Below are 18,138 nucleotides of genomic sequence, written 5' to 3'. Positions count from 1 at the left end.
CTAGCCAATCCAAGAGCCTTTTCCTTCTTTCAAAGTACCCACCACACTGTGCCTGTAGCAGAAGGAAAATACCAAAGGACTGGCTGTTCCTGCCTTATCTCTATCACCCACACAGCCATTATCCACATTGTAAGCCATTTATTCACCAATCCTATACCTTAGACTGCCTTTGGCCCTTGGACTAGGCCCTCATTGCTCCTGGCATGGGGGCCATGTAGCCTGATAGAGCCACCCGGGGCCCAGAAACCTGTAGCCACAACGTCAGTGGCTATAACCGCTTCATCTGCCGCCGCTCCTGTCGGCGCTGCCGTTTCTCGTTGTGCTCTGGTGCTGGGGCGCCACTGTCTGCTGTAAACCAAGGGCCCAGTACATTGACCCACAGGAGGTAAAGGGCTCTCCCCGGCGCCTAGGAGAGAAAAGGGAGCTTGAAGCCAGGTGAAGGAAATGAAAGAAGAGAAGGGGTAGATGCCCCAGCTCCTCGTTGGGAGGCCCACGACCCACGTACCAGAAGCCAGAAGGACCAGATGTAGAGGGAGAAGCAGCTGAGCACCTGCACAATAGCTGTCAGTAGGATCACATCTTTAAGGTGCCTGTGGATAGAAGGGAGGCTGCAAGGGCCAAAAATAGTGGACGGGGAATTCCCTGGCGGTCCAGTGGTTAGGCCTCCATGCTTTCACTGCTGAGAGCCCAGGTTCGATCCCTGGTCCGGGAACTAAGATCCCACAAGCCGCAAAGAACAGCCAAAAAAAAAAAAAATTTTTTTAATTAAAAAAACAGGGGCTTCCCTGGTGGTGCAGTGGTTGAGAGTCCGCCTGCCGATGCAGGGGACGCGGGTTCGTGCCCCGGTCCGGGAAGATCCCACATGCCACGGAGCGGCTGGGCCCGTGAGCCATGGCCGCTGAGCCTGCGCATCTGGAGCCTGTGCTCCGCAACGGGAGAGGCCACAACAGTGAGAGACCCGCGTACCGCAAAAAAAATAAAATAAAAACAAAAATAATAGATGGGCCCTAGTTCAACTCCCTTCCACCCTTCCACAGGTAGCTGTGGGTCTTGGGCCCCAGCACCCCAGCCCTGGCGCCGCTCACCTGGGCTGACAGCGGGGGACACTCACTCTGCCATGCCCTGCTCCATGTTGAGATCCATTCCACCATCCATCAGGGCCCCATCCTCAGAGAAGGCTGCCCTTGCCATCGAGCTCATAGAGTGGTAGCTGGCTCCGTATACTGCCAGACTAAAGCCCAGGGCCATCTGCCGAACAAGAATGGGGGTATCAAAGGCCAGCCACTGACCCTATGTGCTTACCCACTTCCCAGGATGCAGGACACTTACCCAGGCCCAAAATGAAGCAGATGAGTAGAAGAAGACCAGGGTGACAAGACAGTAAATGGCCTGTAAGCAGACACAGGATCAGGCTGTGATCAAAAGCTTACTAGGGACTTCCCTGGTGGCGCAGTGGTTAGGAATCCGCCTGCCAATGCAGGGGACACTGGTTCGATCCCTGGTCCGGGAGGATCCCACATGCTGCGGAGCAACTAGGCCCATACACCACAACTACTGAAGCCCACGTGCCTAGAGCCCGTGCTCCACAAGAGGAGCCACCGCAACGAGAAGCCCGCGCACAGCAACGAAGAGTAGCCCCCACTCGCCGCAACTAGAGAAAGCCCATGCACAGCAACAAGGACCCAATGCAGCCATAAATAAATAAATAAATAATAAAAATTTTAATTTTTAATGAAAAAGAAATCTAAAAAGCTTACTAAACCATGGACCTCCCTCGACTCTGACCAAGATATTAGGCCAGGTGATGAAAGAAGACAAGTCGTTTCTTATACGGTTGGGGGAAGAGGTCTGCTTCCTGAATACCCAGACTCCCCTCCGACATTTCAGCCCAGGAAAGAAGCCCCTGTGTATTTAGGATGGGAAGGGCTCTCCAGTCAATCTGAGACTCACACCCTCATTTCGGTTTTGGTTTTTTGTTTTGACTATTCAGCACTTTCTCTGTGCCACGATCCTTTCTCATTTAGTTTTAGTTGGAGTTTTCTTTTGGAGCTTTAGCTGTCATACACTGCCACCACTCCACCCCACCAAACAGAGCTGAGGGCTATGGAACATTGGGTGGGCACAGAAGCAAGGAGGGAGGCACTTACATTGGCCCCCAGTATGATTCGCAGGTAGAACTTCAAGGTCTCTTTGTTCTCCTCAAATATCTGCTTCTTCCCTCTCGTGCCCACTTTGCCCTTGGGCTGCAGAGAGATGACGAGATGCTGTCAGAACTCTCATCAGCCAGGGTCTTGCTTATCCTCCCCACCATTCCGGTTAGCTACAGAGTTTCATCTGCACCTCAGTCGAGTCTCCGCGGTGCTCAAAGCTAGCACAATTCTTGGGATGTCCACCCCTCCTCCAAACCATCCTGCTTAGGGCTGACAGCATCTTTCCAGCACACCTAGCAATGACCGCCTCCTGCTCGGGCTGGGAACAATCCAGCACTAGGCTGGTATCTCCTGAATCCTCTGGTAAGGCCCAGTTTTGGGCTGACAAACCCTTCAGAGGGGATCCCTGAGGGGGCTTGAATGGCGACCCTCTCCGGCCTCTGCTAGAGTAAACCAGATCTGGGCTAACGCCTACCCCGCCTCAAGCCCCTCAGATCTCCAGCTAGTCCTGACGCTGGTACCGACGCCCACCCCTCTCCGGCACCAGCTCTGGTACGTTCCTGCGCCTCTCTACTCCCCCGCTTAATCTAGTACGGTCCAGCCACCGGATGGCACCTCCCTCTGGCCGACCCACTGCCCTTGATGTCCTTCCTCTGTTTTCAGTCTCCCGGCCCCCCGAGAGTGCTTTGCCTTGCGGACCCCGCCCTACTCGCCCTCCTTACCGCCATGGTGCGACGCAAATACCCAGCCGGGGAAAGATGGGAGAGCGACCGAAACAGCACTCAGTTGGTACCACATCTGCTGCACAGGCACTTCCGGTGCAGACCCAAATCGTAAGCAACTGGGACGGAAGTGGGAAATCCACCTCCTTCCCAAGCTCCGCCCGCCAGAGTCGGTGGGACTTCACTTCCCAGAAAGCCTTGCGCGGGGGCGGAGGCGGCAGGGATGCGATGGCTGAATCTCTGCCCTGGAGGTGAGAGGAGGCCGCCCTCAGGCCTAGCTCGGGACAGGCCCCGCCCGTCTGGCCCGTCAGGGTCCCAGGCTGTGGGGAGCGGCTGTCAGACAGCTCGCCTGGGCCCCGCCCGTCTGGCGGAAACAACCAGCCCGGGAGATCCAAGGACCTGCTGGCTATGGGTAACGGCCCCCCCTTTGGGCCACCCCATCCCCTTACCTTGGGCGACCATCCTCTCCTTCCCCATCGGCCCCAAGAGATGGCCGCTCTGTCACCTCAGCGAGGACAGGGCCTCTGCCTACCCTGCATCTCTTGAGATGGCCGCCCCTCCCCCTCAGCTCTGGAAGATGTCCGCTCCATCCCATCATCCCCGAAGGTTAAACCGATCTTATCCCCATTGGCCCCTTGGAATGGTCGCTCTATTCCCTCCTCCCCGAGAGACGGCTGCCCCTTCCCCTCGCGTTGGAAAACAGACTGTCCCCTCCCATCAACTTCGGGCATGGTCTCTGAGTTCCCTCACCGGGGACAGGCCTGCTCCCCGCTCCCTCGACCCCTAGTGATGGCCATCCCTGCTTCCTTCACCCCATGGGATGTTTGCTCCCTCTCCTTAGCCTGGAGCAAGACCACTCTGCCGCTGTTATCTAGAGAGAGATGATAAGTTTTGTCCCCAGTGGCCTCTTGGGATGGTCTCTTCATCCCTTTTCCCCTGAGAGCTGGCAACCCTCTCCCCTCAGCCCAAGGGAGACAGGCCACCCTTTCCCCATCAGCCCTTGGAATGGTGCTCCTTTCCCTTAGCAAATACAGGACTGCTCCAACCCCAGTGAGCCCCCTGCGATGGCATCCTTTCCCCCTTTGGCCCCGGAGGATATCTGTTCCATCCCCATAGATCTCAGAGATGACCAGTCATATCTCTAGTAGCTCCTTGGGATGGGGTTCGTTGGGTGGCCACTCCACCCTTATCACTGCTTCTTCTGGTCCCTCTAGAAAGGCCTCCCCGCTTCTCAGCTCAAAGAATCATGCTTCCTCCCCTCAGGGAGGACAGGTTTGTTGCCCTCCCTTTGCTCCTTGGATTGACTGCTGAGCCCCAGAAGACAGGATGGCCACTATCTTACCTCGGCTCAGTCAGGTTTTCCTGCCTCCCCTTGGGGATAGGGGCGTGATCAGTCCCAGTCCCCATCGGTGTTCTCTTGCCCATGCCTAGCCTCCCTGGTCCAGAGGCTGTTCTCCCCAGTCATTCTCCTCTCAGTAATGATCTGCTTTATCTTCCCACCCCTTCCTTGAGCAAACCTTTGGTGAAAATAGAGGTAAAAGACTGTCCATCCTTACTTAATGCAATCCAGTAAGTGTTGACTGAGTACCTTCTGTGTACTAGGATCAGAGAAGAAAAGAAGAGATCAGAGTGGGCTGGGGAAAAGGTCCACATAGGCAAAAGGAAATAAGGAAATAGACATGATGTGTTTGTAGGACAGTGAGGAGACTGGATTGTGGAAGCTCTGGAATCAGGGGTCCAGTCAGGCATGGAGGCCTGGCAGTGCTGACCCAGGAGAAGAGATTTTGTCTTGAGGGGACTGGGAAACCCTGAAGGTTTTCATCAGGAGTGCACTGAGACTGAAAGCTGTGTTTTAGGAAAATTAACCTTGTTGCATTGTGAGGAATGATTAGCAAGGATGAGCCTGGATGCAGGGAGATCAGGTGGGAAATTGTGGAAGGAATGAAGGCAGGGGTGATGAAGATCTGGGCTACTAAGGTGGTAAGTTTTCAAAGGCAGAAATATTAGTAACAGCAATCCAGGAACCATTTATGGACAACCTACTAGATGTGAAGCATATTATATCTATTAAATATATATATATATATATAAATTATATTATGTATATATAATTTAATCCCCATCATAAGACTATGATCTAGATTTTTAATATCCCCATTTTACAGGTGTGGAAACTGAGGCTCAGAGAGTTCAAGTACCTTGCCTGAGGTCACACAGCTAGGAATCTGTGGAGCTGGGATTTGAATGAGTCTAAGTTAGCCTGGCCTAAAGCCTGTGCTTTACACCTATATCTGAGAGCAAGGGACAGAAGAGCATGAAGAGTACACAGTATTATCAGGATCATCAGGTGAGATGCACTGTTGGCATTGAAGCTCAGGGGCTGGAAAGTTGGGAGGAGGGGCTTCTTTGGACTGAGGTTGAGATGAAGGTGATGGTAAAACATTTGGATGAAGAATCCTGTGGAGAGTTGGCAATACTAAACTAGCACATTAATGATAAAACAATATGTCCATATTGAATTGCTGGTTATTCCAGCAATGAATTTATTATTGCAAATGAATTTATTATCCTGGAAAGTAACAGACTGAAAGGCCCAGGTCTGAACCCTGGGAGCCACAGAAGAATCCAGAAACAGGGCAGTTGGAGTGGTGAGTGGAGCCCTAGAAAACACAGCATCACAGAAGTCAAGGAGGGAAGATTCCAGAAGAAAAGAATAGTTAATATCAGATAATTCCTGGTCTCACAGGCAACTCCCTTCCCCAGTCCCTAATAGGGCCTCCACTCCCACACACCCCCAGCCTCACAGAGCGTAGGTGGAGTGAGAGTCTAAGCCTACCAGGCTGTTAAGATTTTCTTGCTGAGAATCTTAACAGTCAGCTGAGTAGCCTAGTTGGCAGTGAAGAAGATGGGAAAAGAGTGCGGTCCCAGTGTAACTTCCTGAAGATCAGAGAAGGAACACCTGACTTGCTGTGTTCTAGATCCTATGCAAGACACTTTACCATGTTATTTAATTGTCACAACAACCCATTTAAATCTCACTACAATTGTCTTTTTATAGATAAGGAAAATAAGGCTCGGAGAGGTCACTTGAGAGAATAAGGATCTAAACTAGGTTTATCTGGTCCCAATGCCCAGGTTCTTTTTACCAACTTGAGCAGGAAGTTTGATTTTTATCAGTCAGAGCAAACCTGCATCCAGGTGGTGCTCAGGAGAGGTTTGTTCCCAGTAAAGATACCTGGCGGCTGGAGAGGGGAAGTGAAGACTCCATGAAGCTTAGGATCCAAGATGAACTAGAAGCCAGTGCTCTAGTCCCCTCTGACCTACTGTGCTATCAGCTGGAGAAGGTTCCAAAGGCCCCCACCAGCACTAACAGCCCCCAATGCCCATTCTTTTTCCCTCAGATGCTCACATATATTCTGAGCTTCCTGCCTCTGTCAGATCAGAAAGAGGCCTCCCTCGTGAGTCGGGCTTGGTGCTGTGCAGCCCAGAATGCCCTTCGGGAGGTAAGGTACCCGCCCTCACCTGGCCCATTCTCACTTCAGCTTGCTCCTGGCCCTGCTCATGCATCATTCATCCACTCATTCCTGCATACTTATTCATACATGCTTGACTCTGGGTACAGTGCTGGGGCTCTACAGATGAATAAAACTCCCCTGAGAAGCTCCTAGTCCAGTGAAGGAGAAACACAAATATGTGAGTGATCATGATGTCGTGTGCTCGGTGCTGTGACACTGGAATGAAGGGTGCCATGGGGACATGAAGAAGGACATCGAAGGAGACTGGCAGCCTCAGGGAAGGCTTCCTGAAGGAATAGGATGAGGATGAAGGTTGGTCTTCCAGAACTCATATCAGCACAGGTGAAGGCACCAAAATGTGAAATAGGTCTGGAAACGACCACACAGGTTCCCTATGACTGGAACTTAGGTGTGTGTGTGAGAAGTGGTGGGAGATGAGGCTAGAAAGGGGTCAGACAGCAAGAGAGGTGCCAGGTGGCATTGCTGGGACTTTCTCCTGGTTATCATCGTGGGGCCTTTAAAGAAATATGAGGCAGGGGAGTGACATGTGGTGATTTGTGTCTTAGACATCTGCAGTGCAGAGTGGACTGAGAGGGCGAGTCGGAGTGCAGGGAGACAGCCCACTAGGAGGTGAATGCAGGCATCTGTGCTCGTTTGAAGGGCAGCAATGATAGCTCTTTGTTTCAATTTTGACTTCTTTGATTATCACTGAGGTTGAACAGTTTTCTCATGAGCTGACCATTTACATTTCCCTCTTTTGTGTATTTGTGTTCCTTGTCCATTTAACTATTGGGGTCTTAGTATTTTTCTTATCCATTTGTATGAACTTTTTATAATTAAAGAGATTAACCTTTTACATATTTATTGAAATACATTCCTAATATATTTGCCTTTTAATTTGATTTGTAGATATGTGTTCATGAGGTTAAATTTCTAGGTTGTTGATTCTGAACTTCTTTTCTTTCTTATTTCTTCCATTGCTTTAGAGATCCTTTGCCTCTCTTCAGAGATCTGATAAATATACACTTATATTTTGTGTCTTTCTTTTTAATTAGAATTTACTTTTTAGATCAGTTTTAGGCTCACAGCAAAATTGTTTCTTGTGTTTTATGGTTTGAATTTTTATATTAATTATATTTTTTATTGGTGTAATTTATTTTGATTTATGCTCTAAGGTAAGGAGCTAAACTGATTAGTTTTCAAATAGCCCAAATACGATTTATGTATAATGAGTTGGAAGCCTCGTCTGTCATATATTAAATGTGTGTGTTTAAGTAGGGTCTGTTGTTGAGTTCTCTCTCCAGTGTCATTGAGCTTAGTGTCTAAAGGAATTTGATTTGAACTTGTTGAAAATTTGAAGTATAAGACATCTAAATGGTGAGATCCAGTTGGCAGTTGGGTTTCTGAGAGAGGAATTCAAGAGAAGGATCTAGGTAATAAATGTATATGTGGGTGTCATTAAAGAACAGGTGGGCGTTTAAGCCACGGATCTGAGTCCCTTCCCCTAGGGAGAGCGCAAGGAGCCCTGAAGAGCAGGCCACAGAGAATGCCCCCAAGCGGACACCAGTCCAAAGGCACGGAGAGGAGGAGGGGCCTACAGAGGGGGCTGAGGAGATCCCAGCGAGAGGAGGACACACAAGTCAAAGGTGAAGAGCATTTCAAGTGTTGAGTGGATGAGTAACAGTGTCAAATCCCACAAAGAGTCCAGAAAATAAAAAACAGAAAGTGTCCGTGATGTTTGACATACAGGGTGGTCACCAATGGCTTCAGTAACATTTGGCATCTGGGGAAAAAGGCCAGGTAGGTTGAAGAGTGAATGAGAGAAGAAAGGATATGTAGAGGATGACCTCACTTGCAAGAAATTTCCCCATGAAAAGAAGAAAATAAATAGAATTGTAAAGAGAAGTTGAGGTGGGCTAAACAAAGGATTTTAACTGGGAGAAATCGCTAATGTGTTTATGTGCTGAAGGAGTCACTAGTGAGTGTAGGGAGGAGAGAGGTCAGGAATGGCAGCCACCACCTGACGTGGCAGCCAGACAGGCTTCAGTGAACAAGGCTTGGTCTTGGGTAGGATGGAGAGGATGTCACCTCTCCTGAGGAAGTGAAGGGGTGGGGGTGGCAATGTGAAGCTGTTTGCTGAGGCAGTTCCTTAAAGGCTGGTGGGTTCTTCGTGTGGTGACCGTGGAGGCCAGGTTGTCTTAGGGGAGTAAGTAGGAGGCAGAGGCCAGGGCCTCAGCAGAGGTTTGGAATATTCACACAGCAGGAGGAAGATGGGAAGTTACCAGAGACACAGGGAGGGGCCTCACTCACTCAGCTGGTGATACTGCCTGTCTGTGCCCAGCACTCTGCTGAGCCCTAGGAGTGCAGGGCTGGGGCTGACACAGCACCCAGAGTTGATAGTGAGAGGGAGACAGCACAAGCCAAAAGGAGGGGGTAGGGTGCTGCACTCACAATCGTATGAGGCACACCAAGGATGCAGAGAGAAGATTCACGAAAGACTTCATGGAGAAGGGGACGCTTGGGCTAAATCTCCAGAGAGGAATAAATGCTGGCTAAACAGACGAGCCGGAGTAGGTGAGGGGCCAGCCCCACCCACCCCACCCACCCCTGCCAAAAATAAACAGAAAACAGCTGAACCCAGCCAGGGGAGCATGAGACAAAGAAGGGCTTGAGTGCCATCAGGAAGCTCAGTCTCCATGCTGTGCAGTGGCGAACCATCAAAGGGCCTGAAGAGTGTCGTCTATTGCCTTTTGTAAGGACCACCCTGGTGACAATACCAAGGATAGACTGGAGCCAGGGAGACTGGAGGCCCGGACCCTGATCAGGAGGAAACTGCTTAATATATTTCTGACAGACAATAAGGACACCTGAACTAAGGCAGAGCAATGAGGGGGGAGCAGAGGGACATATTACAATGTATCGAAGAGATGGAATGGAAAGGACTTTCATCACTGTGGATGTGAGGGAGCGGTCTAGGATGACTCCCAGATTTCTGACTTAGGTGATGTGGTAGAGGGCACTGAGAGTTTAGGAGAAGGGCCAGAGACCAGCAATAAGACAGTAAACTCAGATTTGGGCATATTGCATCCTTGAATCCGGAGAGAGGTCCATCAGATCATGGCTCCCAGTATCTGGTGCTCAGGAAGAAGGTGTGGAAAACAAAGTAGTTGGAATGGGATGAAGTCTGCTGGGTGCACGTGGAGGGAAAGTGTGTGTGTGTGTGTGTGTGTGTGTGTGTGTGTGTGTGTGTGTGTGTGTGTGTGTGTGTGTGTGTGTGTGTGTGTGTGTGTGTGTGTGTGTGTGTGTGTGTGTGTGTGTGTGTGTGTGTGTGTGTGTGTGTGTGTGTGTGTGTTAGAATGGAACAACCCATGGATAACCCACTGGTCTACGGACTGGGTCTTTCTCTTCTTTGGTGACCCTGAATGGAAAGCAGCCTAGAAGGTGGGAGAGCCAAGAGGGCAGAGTCTCAGAACCCCCAGTGGGAGAGAGCATCAGGGGAGACTGGCCATCCATAGCAGGCAGCATGGCATGGCAGAGAGGACACTTGTGGGAAGTCTTCAGGGGAGCCCCCAGATGCTGGTGACCTTGCCAGAGAGGAGCTGTTGTTGGGAATGAGTGATTCTGTGGGGACAGTGGTGGAGGGGTAAGTGGGCAAAGCCATGGTAAAGAGGTGGCCACAGTGGGTGTGGGCGCCCATGTGCTTCCAAGAAGCTTGACAGTGGAGGGGAGGGGATGAAAGGTGAGAAGAGGGGATGCAGGATCAAGGGAGGCCTTTGCTAAGACTCCGGGGTGTTTGTGGACTCTGGGGAACAAGCAGTGGAAAGGCAGCGTTCTCAGAGGAGAGGGTGGGGGACAGGCTCAGTAGGCCGGGAGAAGGGGGTCACCCTGAACCAAAGAGCAGGAGAGGGAAGGAGGTTAGGATGGGTCCTGCCAGGGGTGGGCTGGTGGATGTGAACAGGGAAAAGGGAGGGCCTTCCCACCTAAGGGGCTTTGGTTTCTTTTTGAAATGGTCAGGTCATCTCGGAGAAGGCTGGAGTGAGGGGAGGGAGCTACAGTAGCGTCAGGGGCTGGAGAAGATAGTGGGCTTGGAGGGAAGTCTGAGGGGAGTGAGAAGAGACGGGGAGGCAGTGAGGAGGTGGGAGTGGGCAGGCCAGTGCTGACAGTGCAGGCACGAGGGGAGGCCACGGCTTCCTCGGGCAGAATTCTGTATCCCCAGCACACACCCAGAGGAGGCAGCGGTCTCATCATCCTTGGCCAGGCAGGGGGCAAGGAGAATGGGCACAGACAGCAGCATGACGGGCAGGGCCACAAGGACCCTGAGGAGAGGTAATCCGGGGGAGGCCTCTTGGAGTCCAGCAAAGAAGGAGAGCATAGAAGAAGCCAAGTGGGCAGTCAGTCCCCGGGGATAAAGGTGAGATTGGTATAGGAGTAAGGGAGGGAGGAAAAGGAGGAGACCAGGGTCAGAGTTTGGGATCGTAGAGTCTACCATTTTAGCACTGGGGCTTCTCCAGCTAACTCAGAACTCCAGATAGAACATTGACAAAGACCCGTTTGGTGCCTCTGCAAAACTCAGTCCCCCACTCCACCCCCAGGGCTGGGAGTGCTGGGAAGCCAGGCCACAGATACCTGAGCATCTAGGGCCCTGCCGGCACCATGTCCCAGAGACCAATCTGCGGAACCCTGTTGGCAGGAACCATCTCCCGGGGCTCAGCAGCTTGATAAGGAGGTGGAGCCCCAGCTAGTAGGTGCTACAGAAGATTCTGGCTGACCAAGGCCAAGCTGGGGCCTATATGGCTCCAGGCCAGGCTAGGATACTAGACTTGGCGACTTCTTACTCTCCCTGACCTGCCCCCACTTAATTCCATTTTTTCTCAAATAAGAAGGTAGACAAAGGCAGCACCCCAACAATACACCCAGGCTCTGTCCGTACCGGGGCGGGGGTGCTATTTGCCTGCCACTGGGCTTGTCACTGAAGAACTCAGGACGGCTCCCACCCCCTGCGGCCTTCTCCTGCCCAAGGCGTCTATAACGCCTCTGGAAATGACCCCCAAGGTCTGACTCCTCTCTGGAGACCAAAGCCCCTGGGCACCAGGGCATATCTTTTCTCAAAGGGCTTCTGGAAAACAGGCGTGTTAACTTTGGATTCCTGTGCCAGCAGACAGGAGGGCCACGTCTCCGTCAGATGGCTTTTCAAGTCTGCACACAGGCCTGCCATCTCAGCTCAGGACTTCAGTAGTTATGACAGAGTCCTGGCCTCTCACAGTCAAGGGACATGTATTGCTTTTAGCAAGTTTAGGGCATTTTCCAAATGATTTCGCATTTACTCTTAAGATGCCGGCATTGGAAAGGGAGGAGCCCAGGGGGCTAGTCGGCCCCTCTGTGATGGGGCGGCTGAAGCTGGAGCAGGTACCTGTGTAGTCCTCCCTTAGGCCTTTAGAAGCATCTTCCTAGGGCCTGGGAAGGGGGACTTTCCTACACTGGGGCCAAGGACCAGAACCCAGAAGCCTGCTGCTCTGCCCCCACAGATGATAATTATCCCTAACAGGCTGCTCCTGGGCTCCTGTATTTGAGTCCCAGGTAGACCACCTCGGTGATGGCTTAGAGGCTTCCTCCTCCCCACCAAGAAAAACAGTGGGGAGCAAGGAGGCAGTCTAAAATCTCACCCTGGCCCCATAGCTGGAAGTCCTTTAGGCCAGGCCCTGCCCCATTATTGGGTAGCTTTTGCTGCCACCTGCCAGCCCTGTACTTGGACGCTGGGCTGTTCATCTACCTTGTTCACAGGAAGGCAGTTGGGAGAGGGAAGAACTTTCCTGGTAGCCAGGGCTCAGGAAGACAGGGAAAGAAGGAAGACTGGAGGCTGCTGGAGCTGGGGCCTGCGGGGGTGGCATGTGACTATTGGGGGCAGGTGCTGCCTGGCAACCAGCACCGCTCTGCACTCCCCCAGCCAGAGTTCATTCTACTCATCATCAGATTGGCTCATCTGTCGTCACTGCAGGGCTTTGAAAGGGCTGGAGGCACGCTTTACCTTTCCTTTCTAGAACCTTTTCTCCCTGATCTTTTCGGTACCCTCCCGAACCTCACACACTGAGATCTTCCCCAGCTCTCCTTAAATCTGAGAGAGGGACCCAGGTCCTCGGAGTCCCCACTACCCCACTGTCTCCCAGTGTCCACGCGGGGAATCTGTGGGGAGAGCGCCTCTCATCCATACTGACCACAGGGTCTGAAATGGGAACCTGGTTTGACACCCTGATTCCCGTGAAATTCGCCCGGCGCTGGTCTCCCTCTTACCGTACGCTCCTCCTTCCCGTGAGGACAGCCATAGTCAGCTGCTTCTCTCTGGGGCAGAAGCCAGGCTGATTCTCCACACCTGGGAATGAGTTCCGTGCGTCTTCCTGGGAGAATCCTGTTGATAAGTATCTTATCAACAGGAGTGCGTATTAGGCGTCATTTCTACCTTTCTAGTTCCTTTTTGATGATGTTCTGTGGGGAACAAGCAGGGAATGTCAGCTTGTTCTTGCCGTTACTCACAGGACAGGTTTTTTGGGGAGCTTGCTTGTGAAAACAAGAGCCTTTGAGTACCACTTGCCTGCAACCTGGGCATTGGTCAGGGGTAGAGAAATGGGGCTAGGATTTTAGAAGCCAAGTCCTCTTCTCCCTCCCCCCACAGACCAGTTCCACACATTCCTGTAGCTACTGTCCTTTGGCTCCTTCTGGCACAAGATCAGGGAAGGTTCCACGAAAACATCTCCCTCACTGGGGGCTCCCCAAACTCGTAAACAAGCCAGCTTTTTCCCACAACAACTTAGCCCTGAGCTTGCCTCCCGGCCCCACCCAACTCCGACTGTGTGCTCCCCGCGCTCGCTCCCGTTCCTCTACGGCAGGGCCAACTCAGCTTCCTCCCTGCCTCTGAAATTCATCCTATGAACTCCTGCCCACAGAAACGGGACGCTTCTCCCTCCTTACCTGGACAGATACGACAGACCCTCTAAAGATGAGCCCCAGGGCTCACAAGCACGTCTTGAACTCTCGAGCCTGAAGGGCCTACACTTGTGAGCGCGCCCACGCCCCCACGCATGCGCACACCACACTCAGTGCATGAGCACGTTTTCACTCACACACAAAACCCATTTTTGCAAACATTCATGTGGCTGAGACACTGAATGTGTGTGGCCACCAGGGGACCTTGGCCTCACTGCCTGTCCCATATCTCTGGCATCTGGGCCACGGGGGATTGTGCTGAGCAACACCTGCGTACCTTCTTCCCGCCCTCAGCTGTTCCGAGGGCTATTTATATGCTCTCGCGAAAGTGGGGGAGGCTGACTGCTTAGCTAAGGCCAAGCTGAGGCCCTGGATTTGGAGCCGAGTCCATGGGTCTCAGGGCCACCTTCTGAAAGTCCCAAAAGTTGAGGTCCAGCATACTTTGTCCTCCTGCTGCTGGGGGGCTTCTCTGGCTCTCCTCCAGGTCCCCCCCAGCCCTCCTGTACTCAGCATGCTAAGTCCCCACTCTGGCCCAGGCCCTCCATAGGCATTCAGTCCCGTCCGTCACTAACCTTCCTGTCCTCCCCTCGTAGTCATCCCCTTGGACCCCCAGTGGGACCCATCCTCCCAGCTTCCACTTCCCAACAGCACCCCCTCAAGCACACATGACACCACACACCACAGTGGGTCCCCATTGTAGAAAACCCCTTCCCTGACCTGCCCTCAAATTCTGGCCAGTGAATTGCCCCCAGACCCGATGGCCAGCACACTCTTGAGACCTGAGGGTTAACACCAGGCCCGCTGCTGTCCCATAGGCCAGCGTAAGGTACAACATCCCCGTGTCCTCTGCTTCCCTTCCGACCGTCAAGAGCCTGGGTCTCAGGGGCATCTGCTGCATCAGCCTGACCAACCTGGATGGCTCGCCGGCTTCACACCAGGTGCTGCAGTCTGTTGCCTACCACCTGGGCCTGCACTTGCAGAGCTTGTCCTTGGGCAGCCCCACAGAGGCCTCCTTCGTGGCCCTGATCCTGGGCTGCCCGGCCCTGCGTTTCCTTGACCTCAGTGGCTGCAACAGCCTTTTCACGTCAGGCATGCTGCTAGCTCAGCCCAAGACAGCACAGCGGGTCCAGCAGGCACTGAGCGGCCTCCGTGAGCTCAGTCTGGCTAGCCTGCGGGACCTGACTGATCTCAGCTTCAACCGGCTCAGCAGTTGAGTTCTCAGCCTGGAGCGCCTCTCCTTGGCCTGCTGCCACCTCACCTTCGAGCCAGGCCCAGCCCAGGGCTCCATCGGCCCCCAGGATTCCTCCCCTTCCCAACTCTCCTTCCACAACCTGCTGCAATTCGTGAAGGAGCAGGCTGGTAGGCTGCACGCCCTGGGCCTGAGTGGCACTGGCTTGCCACCCGAGGCCCTGCAGGCCCTGGGCCAGGTGGCTGGGCTGCAGCTGCAGGAGCTGAGCCTGCACAGCTGCCGGGACCTCTCCACAGAGGCTGTGGCCACCCTTTGCCACCAGCAACCAGGCCTTACCTTCCTGGATCTCAGCGGCTGCTCAGAACTGGCTGACGGGGCACTCTTGGCTGTGAGCCGGGGCCTGCGGCGCCTGTGGCACCTGAGCCTGAGGAAGCTGCAGCGGCTGACGGATGCAAGATACTCAGCCCTAAGGGGCCTGCGGGAGCTGCAGAGCCTCGACATGGCCGAGTGCTGCCTGGTGAGAGGGCGGGAATCGGCCCAGGCCCTGGGCTTGGTGTGCGGAGCTCCACACCCACTGGCCTCCCTCAGCCTGGCCTACTGCTCCTCACTCAAGGTGAGCGTCCCATCCCCTTCCTTCCTTCCTTCCTCACCAGGACCAGGGATTGGGGGAACTGGGAGCGTGGCGCCAGGGAGGCGCCCAGTGTTTGTGTCCAAGGAGTAGTTAGAGCTGAACTGGGGACACAGTCGGGAAGAGGAAAGGAGCCTAGACAGACAGGGCTGCTGCCAGCACTCCTCCCCGCAGCCCCACAGTGGGTCCAGGTAGAGGGAGGTCCAGGAGACCAGGGGGCCCAGCCCACAAGGTGGCACATACCTCACGAGCCAAGTGATTGGTGACCACTGCAGTCTGGGAAGGGGAGTGAGGGTGGGTGTTCTGGGGGCCAGGAAGGCTGATGAAAGGGGTGACAGAACCGAGCCCTGCGGGGAAGGGGTACCGAGGTTACACAGCAGTCATGGTTCAGGCAGGGCCCGAGGGAGGTAACGTGACGTGGGAGCAGAAGGGTCATTTCTTGACTGAAGCCAGTTCCTTCAATAGGGCTCAGCCCTGTCCCTCTGGGTGGCGTCCCTGTCTTCCTGCAGTGTCAGTCTCTTCCTCATTAGCAGATTATTACTTCAATCTAGCACTGTGCCCAGAGCATTGCCCACCTGAAAAGCATCTCAGCCTTTTCCTCCAAGTGCCCCTCTTCCCCTGCCCTACTCCATCCTCACGGCTTCACCACTGTGCGTCTCTCAGCTGCTCTCTCTGGGGCCCCGCCTTCCCGTGTCTCTGCATCCCTCTACAAAGCAGCTTCCTCTGTTCTGCCCTTAGTTCCTGCTCCTGGTGGTGGCAGCCCTACCCGCCCTGTGACCTCACAGTCCTAGAGGGAGCATATTTGATTGGCTTAGCGAGAATCAGATGTCCACCACTGGTTCTGGGAGCACAGACAGGGTGAACACCTTAGAAACTTTCACCTGCATCCTTCCTGCCCCAGCCAATCTAGGCATTTGCTTTTCTCCTGGTTTCCCACCACTGCAGCCCACCAGGTCCACTCCGACACTCACCAGCACAGGGATATTGTTGCTTCCTTCCGTGGACCCTGTGGCAGCTTCCTGTTGCCTGTGGGGCTGGAACCTTGGGCAGAACCTTCCTAGTGACCCCCGCCAAGCCCGGTGACACAGGCACAAGCCACCACTCCATTGCCCTCTCCCTCTTCCACTTCCCTCCTAGGACGCCTCAGTGCTCTCCCTGATGCCAGCGCTGGGCCCAAGCCTCAGGGTGCTAGACTTATCCTCCTGCGTGGCCCCTCACCAACCGGACCGTGCAGGCCATCTGCACCTACCTCACCCACCTGTCAGTCCCGCACCTGGCCTGGTGCAAGGAGCTCCGTGACCGGGGGCTTCTGGGCTTGGGGCAACCAAGTGAGGAGACTCTGCAGGGGCCGCAGGTGTGGGACCCTCGAGGTCATGGCGGGCGGGGCGGTCCCTGGGCTCAGCTGCCCTCCTGCCCCTCCTGCGCCTGTCTCTGGGAGCAGCTGAAGGCCAAACTCAGGAGGAATCTGGGAAGCAGGGGTTTCCTCTCACAGCCACCCCGAGAGCTGGGCATCGGGCCTCCAGCCGCAAAAGGACCCTTCTCCCTGGCCATAGGGCCCGCCCTACTCACGCTGCAGGCCCTACGGGACTTGGACCTCACAGCCTGCAGCAAGCTGACTGATGCCAGTTTGACCAAGGTGTGGGGCTGGGGATGTGGATAGGCTGAAGGCCCTGCGGCTGAAACCAGCGGTCAGGGCCAACCCACTTTTTGCCTGGAAAAAGTCATTTCTCATTGGCTTCTGCTGCCCGTAGCCATTCCTCTGGCTGGGGGTGGGGGAAGCTGGAAGGGCTCCAGCACCACACCACCCGCCCCCCGCCATCCTCGCAGGTGCTCCAGGTCCCCCAGCTGAGGCGGCTGTCACTGAGCCTGTTGCCAGCACTCACAGACAAGGGCTTGCTGGCTGCGGCCAGAGGCTGCCCCAGCGTGGAGCGCTTGGTGCTGAGTCACTGCAGCCGCCTCAGCGACGAGGGCTGGGTCCAGGCAGCCGGCTCCCGGCCAAGGCTGCAGCACCTCAACCTGTCCAGGTGCAGTCAGCGCTCGGAGCAGTGAGTGTGTCCGGTGCTGCACAGTGTAGGGGCTGGGCTGGGGCCCCGTGCCGGGTCAAGCGCTCGCCCAGTGGCCTCCCTGCGGAACGCTGGGTTCCACTGGGCAGGCGTGCAAGCAGCTCCGGATGGCAGATGTGGCCATGTGTCCTGGCATTAGCATGGCTTCCGTCAGGCGCTTCCAAGCCCAACTGCCTGAGGTGACCTGGCGTCCAGTCCCGCTTCGTGGGAGAGGCTGACCTGACCCTAACGCTCTGAGGCCAGGTCAGTAACCAGCCCTGTGGCTCAGCCTCTGTCACCTCCAGAGGCCTGGCCTCTTGACCTGGAGTTTGACTCAGTGCCTCCCACCTCCCTCTGAGGAGCCCCAGAGCCCCTTCCCCAAGCTAAAAACCCCTTTTCTAGGACTAAGGGTGGGACTATATCAGGGCAGCCCAAGGGGCTTCCTGCCCCAGTCTGCCCCACAGCCCAGCAGGAACCTTTTCCAGCTACATGTCGCTGCCACAGGCCCCTGGAAATGCCAGCTCCTGCTCTCCTGTCCAGGCCTGGGTCCAGAGGCCAGGCCCACAGGTGGGCTGGGTCTGGTGTTGGGAGGAAGAGACCCTGTGCCTCTGGCCCTGCCCCTTCTCACACTAGGGCCTGTACTGTTCCCCACAGCTCTCCCAGCCCCCTACCAGCACTGAGCTTTAGCAGCCAAGCCACAGTCTTTGTTGTATACCCAACAAGATTAAAAATTCCAGATCTCACCTCCTTGTCCGAAGTTCTCAAAGGGCCCCTTCCCTCCCCACCTCAGATGAAGCAGCCCAGCCCAGGGACAATGTGTAGGAAACGCCAGAGGGACAGTTTCTTCCTCACACCTGGCCCAAAGCCCTACAGGTGCCCCCAGCAGGTCCTAGCTTCTTCCCCACATGGTGGGA

At 54.6% G+C, this 18,138-nt stretch overlaps 2 protein-coding genes across 4 annotated transcripts; one reads left to right on the top strand and one right to left on the bottom strand.

The window, feature by feature from the left end:
- Positions 1-118: 118 nt before the first annotated feature.
- TMEM208 (transmembrane protein 208) lies at positions 119-3,013 on the bottom strand. 3 transcript variants are annotated; one of them, XM_082677587.1, is made up of 6 exons: positions 2,873-3,013; positions 2,148-2,243; positions 1,330-1,389; positions 1,112-1,248; positions 506-590; positions 119-406 (listed from the first exon to the last, which is right to left on the bottom strand). In XM_082677587.1, the coding sequence occupies exons 1-6, from the start codon at positions 2,876-2,878 to the stop codon at positions 269-271; spliced, it is 522 nt and encodes a 173-aa protein (XP_082533713.1). In that variant the 5' UTR covers positions 2,879-3,013; the 3' UTR covers positions 119-268. The 3 variants fall into 3 exon arrangements, with proteins under 3 accessions (XP_082533713.1, XP_082533714.1, XP_082533715.1); XM_082677588.1 differs by lacking the exon at positions 1,330-1,389; XM_082677589.1 differs by lacking the exon at positions 2,148-2,243 and having other exon boundaries at positions 2,873-2,954.
- A 38-nt stretch (positions 3,014-3,051) lies between these two features.
- Positions 3,052-17,482, top strand: LOC309837177 (uncharacterized protein; the record flags this gene model as incomplete). Its single annotated transcript, XM_082677566.1, is given in 8 exon segments — positions 3,052-3,123; positions 5,038-5,219; positions 6,274-6,375; positions 14,181-14,576; positions 14,580-15,167; positions 17,010-17,227; positions 17,313-17,433; positions 17,435-17,482. Coding segments are annotated over 7 exon segments (1,506 nt in total). The 5' UTR covers positions 3,052-3,123; positions 5,038-5,186.
- Positions 17,483-18,138: the final 656 nt, after the last annotated feature.

Source organism: Grampus griseus (genome assembly GCF_964374135.1).
Source record: "Grampus griseus genome assembly, chromosome: 19".
Classification (NCBI taxonomy): domain Eukaryota; kingdom Metazoa; phylum Chordata; class Mammalia; order Artiodactyla; family Delphinidae; genus Grampus; species Grampus griseus.
This window is presented reverse-complemented; position numbering and strand designations above follow the sequence as displayed.

What these genes read in the sequence shown, in the direction of transcription:
- TMEM208 (XM_082677587.1), bottom strand. An exon ending in GAATCATACTGGGGGCCAAT is followed by an intron (nt 1,390 to 2,147) that starts GTAAGTGCCTCC and finishes GTCTGCTTACAG; the next exon opens with GCCATTTACTGTCTTGTCAC. An exon ending in TCTGGTCCTTCTGGCTTCTG is followed by an intron (nt 407 to 505) that starts GTACGTGGGTCG and finishes TTTCTCTCCTAG; the next exon opens with GCGCCGGGGAGAGCCCTTTA.